We start from the raw sequence: 6,768 nt of genomic DNA on the forward strand, positions 1-6,768 counted from the left end.
GTCATCTTTCACATCAAATTCTTACTTTGTTTCAATTAATTCAGTTAGAATAATAAGAAACTGTAGAGTTGTTACCGTTCAAAGGAAATTAGTATTAACAAACTCTATCTTTCCACTGCTGAGGAAACACAGAAGCTGCATCTGAAGTGGCATTAGATGCATTTACAATAAAAGGCAATAAAAGGATCGGCTCGGAATCGGCAAGACGTGAGACTGACTGGCCGGTCACCGATCCGGGCCGGTAATGCGAAAAATCAGTCGATTCCGATCACTGGCCGGTCTCTAAAAAAGAACACAGTGCCACGCTTCACTCTGAAACATGCAGCACATATATTTATTTAATTAATTCACAGCCTTTGCAAGTTAATAATCGCATTATGTCATACTGTGGTTTTGGTTTTGTTTCTATTCATCATGCAGCCCTACTAATGGGGGAAAAGTTCAGTGTGGCGATTGTTTTTTTTATTATCATTAAGCATTGAGTACTTTGCAGTCTGATTGGATTAAAAAAAAAAAACGAATTATACAGGGAGGAAAAAAAAAAAAGAGTTAACCTACCCTGGGAGTATCTGGACTGCTGAAAGGTGAGGGTTCAGCTGAGCGGTTCTCTTTACCAAACGAATCGTTCCTGTGTTTGTGTGCAAACTTCCTTTTCAGTGCTTCAGCGATAAGAGCTGCCGGATCAGATGAACATGCTACACCCTTACTTCTCCGTCTCCTTACTGGAGTTCCACCTGGAGATCTACAAATACAAATGCATACTCAGTACTGAACTTAAAACGCAGCTGTGCTTAAAGTTTGAGCACGTTAAATCCATACCTCTCCACAGAGCGCAGTTTGACTTGATTCAGGTCTTTCAGCACCTCTAACATGGAGGGCAGGGCAGCAGGTGCTGTACACACAGATGGATCACACTGTGCAAGCTTTTCTCTTTTTGCTGCCTGTCTTTGTCGAATCACATCTGACACGGACACCTCCACGCAGCTGCCCGTAGCTGGAGGAGGAAGTGGTGGTGGAGGTGGAGGTGGCGGTGGAGGACAGACAGGAGTGGAGGTGAGGACAGGAACTGGTAGAGGAGTAGAGCATGGAGTGCCAGGATCAGCTAGAAGAACGGAAGGGCCTGAGAGACAGATGAGAAAATGAAATGAAAATGGTTAAGAACCAGAACATCACCAGACTTTCTAACTTTTTGACTCCTTTAAGCACTCTATACAGAAATCAACAAAGTATATTTCTTAAAATGTACAACATGATCTCTGTGAAGCTGGGTTTGTGCCTAAAAATAATTGGCTGCCCCCACAGACAGCCTTTTCATTTTATGAGATCTTTGCTTTTGCAGAATTTCAATCAATCTGTCAGTTATAGAAATTCATAGCATATGTTACCTGCTGGAGCTGTGACTATCATAGCAATCTGTGCTCGCAGTCTCTGCAGTTCCTCTTCCAGAGCGGAGATCTTCTGCAGGGCCTCTGGCTGGGTGCCCTGTCCCAGCACCCTGCCTCCCCTCTGAGCCGGGACAGACACGGACAATGGACGTTCAGACCCTAATGAGGGAATCTCAAAAGCTTTCCTCAATGGGACGACATTCCTGTTATAAACATGGTAAGATGTGATGACACTGAACTTTCTCTATAAACCAAAACTTATAAAAATACCTCATACAGAAATCTCTTAACAGGTGTAACTTCTGTTCAGAAGTATATAAAGCAATCTCATACAGATGCTGTCAGTGAGCTATTAATAAACAGCTATTAGTGAGCTATTAATAAACACCAGACAGTTGTGTTCATAATATGGCTTCTGATGTGTGACTACCTGAATTTAGTGTGGCTGTCCCCTTCATCCTCCACCAGCCAAAGCACATCCGCTAATGTGGGAATGGCTGGCGTGTCCACCGTCACATCAATATGGCCATGTCTACTGAATGTCTGCAGAGGAATCTTGAAACGAAGAGTAAGAACTCATTACTAATGGTGCTCTTCAGTCCTTCAAAGCCTTTTACATGTGAAGTGCTTCCCAAAACTCTTATTAACAATTCATATCAAGTGAAGACATGCATGTCCTGTATACAAGCATCCATTACGTTTGTGTTACTAATGAACCAACCATAAAAGAATTACACTTCAATCTTAAATATTTTCCTCTGATGTGCAAAGCGTGCTTGCTATATGGACAGATTTTTATTATATTTTGATGTCAACATGTCCATGGATGTAAAATAAAACAAAAATAAAACTCATTGTTATTGTTTACATTGACTGTTGTAATTTATCAACTGTTGATTTTTTTAATTACTTTTTTTTTTGTTTAGAAAACTTACTAAACTACAAAAAGGAAGAAAAAGAACAAAATTACTACAACCTATATTAAAGGGGTCATATGATGTTGCTAAAAATAACATTATTTTGTGTATTTGGTGTAAGGAAATATGTTTATGCGGTTTGAGGTTCAAAAAACACATTCTTTTCCACATACTGTACATTATTGTTTCTCCTCTATGCCCCGCCTTTCTGAAACGCGTCGATTTTTACAAAGCTCATCGGTCTGAAAAGCGAGGTGTGCTCTGATTGGCCAGCTATCCAGTGCGTTGTGATTGGCCAAATACCTCAAGCGTGTGACGGAAATGTTACGCCCCTTACCATATGATATGCCGATGCCATATGTGATGCCGTGTCCCGGCCGGAGCGATGAGACAAAAACATTAAAACCCATTATAAACGAGGCATTTGTTGCATCCAGTGGGGACATATGGCGAAAGCCAATCTGGCGATCCACAGCGCCAAGTTGATGTATTTCCTCAGCGACCAGCACGGATCAGCTCCAGGCATGACGAAGCGGATATCGTCCTCTTTTGGAAGGCCAAACAAAGTAGTTTCGCTTTCACAACGAAACACACAGCGCCTTCACGACATGGTGGCGGCGGCAACAACAATACTACAGCGGGAATAAAAGTTACGCCTTCTTTCTTTGCGTGAACATTTGAGCGGCGTTATGCAAATCTTCCCACATCGTAACGTAGACATGTGGGGGCGTGTTAGAACGAGACGTTTTAGGTAGGCGTGGTTGACTCTTAACTTTTATAAAGAATATCTCTTTGGATTTGAGACTTTAGTCTTTGCAACTTTACAGATCTTCTTTATGCACCAAGAGCTTGTAACACTCCAAAGAGAAAGGAAAAATTTAAATCGCATCATATGACCCCTTTAAGATGAAAATGAAAATAAAATATGAATAAATACTATGAGTATATACATAAAACTAAAAACTGTTGTGTATATCATTTTAGTAATATTTCTCAAAAGTACTCAAAATCAAAAGAAAAAAAATTACTGAGTACAAATAACAAACAACAGAATACATGGTTACCTGAAACCGCAGCCGAGGCTGAGGAGAGAGGGGAAGGTTTGTCCCAATCATACGGACTATGCTTCGGTATTGTCCACAATATGTATTGTCCCATACTGGAACCAACTGCAACAACACAGAGTTCACAAAGATGTACAGTTAAAAAGTTGCAATTACAACCATACTGTAAACCAGCATGTAAAACTATGTTGTTGTTTTTTTATAATATATGCAAATATATTTGCATACTAAATTAATTTTCACTTTACCATGTCCGGTGGCACCCCAAAATATTCCAGTACACATCTCAGCAGGTCAACGATGTCCTCCAGCAAAGACATTGACAGTATTCCTGTGTGCTTCCACGCTGGATTTCAGCTGACAGATGAGCCAACAACAAACTGCACCAAACTTCTCCACGTGACCTGAGGGATCAAATCAGATGCATTCCATTCAATTCTGTAACAAAAGCGCCGTTTAAATGTGCAAGGTTCAATTTTAAACACTGAGGAAAAACTATTAGCATCAATGCGAGAGAGGCGTAATTAACCACAGCAGTAATTAACTATCAGCATCAACAAAGACTATCTCCGGCATCAGCCAGTAACGTTAATATCCTACCGCCGGGTTCGTGAGAACACGCACGCACTTCAAATCCATGCGTTAATCTGCTCTTAATTTAAACACCTATGCATTGTATTATTACAAAATTGAGCTTCTACATACAATGTCGATTTTATGCGTATTTGTCACTTTACCTCTTCCTCGTATCACGCTTTCCGTGCAGGTACACTCAAATAAAGCTCGTTGCGTGAGAGCGTTTGTGATTGGACCGGAGAGAAGGGCTGGCGCCTGTAGCCAATCGGCTTGAAGGAGTTAGGAACGTCATCAGGGGCCTTCAACCAATAATTTTGTTTAAACAGAAGCAGTGGGAAGTTTTGTATTTTGAGTGTGCTGTGCGCTGTTATAAAGTAACGGTGGTGGTGAGTAGTACATTGTAATTTTATCATTTAATTAACATATTACAAGAAGTAGGTTTGTAGGAATGATGTATAAGGTGAAAATGAATAAAAATGGATTCGCTCAATTACAGGAATGTACATTTACATTAAACTCAAATCTGAATTCCAGCGATGTAGCTTTCATGCTAACAGACTACTAAATTACTGTATAAGGAACTGATTGTCTCAAGGTTGTTAGTGTCTTCAGCTTTTGTGCTGTAATTAATTGTTTTTCTGTTAACTCATTTAGTTTCACCGGTAATATTAGTGTCCAAAATTTACTTTTGAAAAGTATGTGTATTTTTAATATAATTCAAAATGTATGTGTCTTGGTTTTCGGTGGACATTTACGTGACTGATGTAAATGGTCACATGACCGCAGATGTTGCTCTCTTTGAAAGATGTTGTGTCAAAGTTCCATAAAACGAAGACGAACCATAATAATACTCCTACAAATACTATATTATTTAGGACATATACTATTTAAAGGACCTATTATTAATGTACTATTAAAAATTGCTCTGTCTCATATACATAATGATCATAACAGTGTCCAGTGGGAAAACCACCAAGAGATATAGTTTTGAATAAATTAAAGTATTGTATCTTGATTGGATCATGTTTATTTTTAAAAGTGAATCTGTGCAATCAGATATGATTCAACTAATTAGTTTTCATATCCTTTTTTGTTTCAGATATCCACAAAAATGATGGACGCATTATCAGTAGTTACACAGCTGCGGGACCTGGCATCTGAACCACAGAATCGGGAGGCAATTGTTCAGGACCAGGGTTGCCTTCCAGGACTAGTGCTGTTCCTCGACCACAAAGACCCTAAAGTGCTCTTTGCCACCCTCCAGGTACACCCAGACCTGATTTGTCATTGCAAAAATTCTTGTTAAACTGATAAAGAAGAGCCAGTTGTGATAATAAATTGTTTAATGCTTTGTATGTTTCCTGTACTGACTTCTTAAGGCTTGTGTCTCCTCAGACTTTGCGGTACCTGGCTGAATCACCCTGCAACATCAACACCATGAAAAATGAGCTTGGCATGATAGTGAGCCTGGAGACACTGATAGAGAGGTGATTTTATTTATTGGAAGATAAAATGATTTATTTTACTTTTAAAGTCAACTATTAATATTTTTCATGTTTTTTTTTTAATTTTTGGTTTTCAAAAAAAATGTTTTTGTTTTTTAAACCTTTTTTTTTTTTTTTAATGTCTAAAGTCAAAATTGTCTATATCTATGATCTTTATACCAGTTAGTGTCATTGAGATACTATTATAGCTTTTTTTTTATCTGTTATCTGTGTTTATATTTTATCTGTTTTTTATATTTTTATAAAAATCAGGTCTGTATACTTTTTTAATTCATTTTTATATCAGATTTAGTTATTTTAAAACAAGTTAAACTAAATGAAAATGAGAAATGCTGCAAAAAACACATTTAAGGTTTTTAATATTTTATTTCAGTTTAATGTTTATTTCAAGTAGGGATGCAGCTATTAACCGGTTTCACAATTAACCGCACTTTAAAATGTCACGGCTAACCACTTCAGGTCAGACAGATGAAATAGTGTGGTAAGATCACATTTATTTGAATTAATTCATTATAACATTTAGTTACTTGAATTAATTATTCGATCGAGAGGGAGAGAGAGAGAGAGAAGTGTGTGTGTGTGTGTGTGTGTGTGTGTGTGTGAGAACCTGCGTCAGCGCGTCTCTCTACAAACGTGAGTTACTTAAACAGTGATTTTACCCTCTCCTTGCTGATGAATATGTAGCAATTCAGTATCTAAGCTATTTTATTAATAAAAGTCAAGGGGCAGGGTTCACAACAAGTTTGTGTCCTCCTGAATGTTTGCATGTGTGCGCAGCGCGATCTCCGATCTCACAAACCAAAATAATAGACATGATTTTCTCAGGCCACATGTAAAATCATATGAATTATTATAAAAATTATTAAAATGAATCTGTATGGATGACAGTTGATTACAATAGTTCAGTTTATTCCCCTCATCATTAATAGTTTCCCCTGTGGGATAAATAAAGTTAATAGTCCTATATTAATAATACTTATTAACATTGTTATATATGATCCCTTTTATAGTATTATGCATAAGTCAAAAACCAACAAGATTTTTTTTTCACCATGTTTCCAGTTTTCTGCCTCAGGTCCAAAAGAAAAGTAAAGAATTTACAAACTGAAAACACTAAACACTAAATAGATCTATTTTCATTAGTTATTTTCAAAAGGGAAATATTGACATGGATGTTTATAGAGCAGAGAGCAGATTTTAATTCCAATTGGAGAGATAGACATTTGTTTGTCTTTATTATTATTATTATTTTGTGCTGTATTATTGGTTACTGTGTTATTTCTGTTTCTAAAGGCAGCAATAAATAACACTTTATTATCTA

General features: G+C 37.5%; 2 protein-coding genes across 3 annotated transcripts in view; one reads left to right on the forward strand and one right to left on the reverse strand.

Moving 5' to 3' along the window:
• Positions 1-4,254, reverse strand: part of LOC107671894 (mitochondrial fission regulator 2-like) — a 12,008-nt gene extending 7,754 nt beyond the window's left edge. The window contains exons 1-7 of one of the 2 annotated variants that reach the window (XM_016464901.1): positions 4,104-4,254; positions 3,615-3,770; positions 3,367-3,471; positions 1,816-1,940; positions 1,386-1,588; positions 820-1,120; positions 559-742 (exon numbers count right to left, since the gene is read on the reverse strand). In XM_016464901.1, coding sequence (XP_016320387.1) covers positions 559-742; positions 820-1,120; positions 1,386-1,588; positions 1,816-1,940; positions 3,367-3,471; positions 3,615-3,686 — 990 coding nt within the window. In that variant the 5' untranslated portion in view covers positions 3,687-3,770; positions 4,104-4,254. The other variant, XM_016464902.1, reaches the window with a different exon arrangement.
• Positions 4,209-6,768, forward strand: part of LOC107671895 (armadillo repeat-containing protein 1-like) — a 6,101-nt gene continuing 3,541 nt past the window's right edge. Inside the window, exons 1-3 of the mRNA XM_016464904.1 lie at positions 4,209-4,328; positions 5,042-5,206; positions 5,338-5,429. Of these exons, the coding sequence (XP_016320390.1) occupies positions 5,054-5,206; positions 5,338-5,429 (245 nt within the window). The 5' untranslated portion in view covers positions 4,209-4,328; positions 5,042-5,053. The remainder of the gene's footprint in view (positions 4,329-5,041; positions 5,207-5,337; positions 5,430-6,768) is intronic.

Source organism: Sinocyclocheilus anshuiensis, unplaced genomic scaffold (assembly GCF_001515605.1).
Source record: "Sinocyclocheilus anshuiensis isolate Anshui unplaced genomic scaffold, SAMN03320099.WGS_v1.1 scaffold1089, whole genome shotgun sequence".
NCBI classification, from domain to species: domain Eukaryota; kingdom Metazoa; phylum Chordata; class Actinopteri; order Cypriniformes; family Cyprinidae; genus Sinocyclocheilus; species Sinocyclocheilus anshuiensis.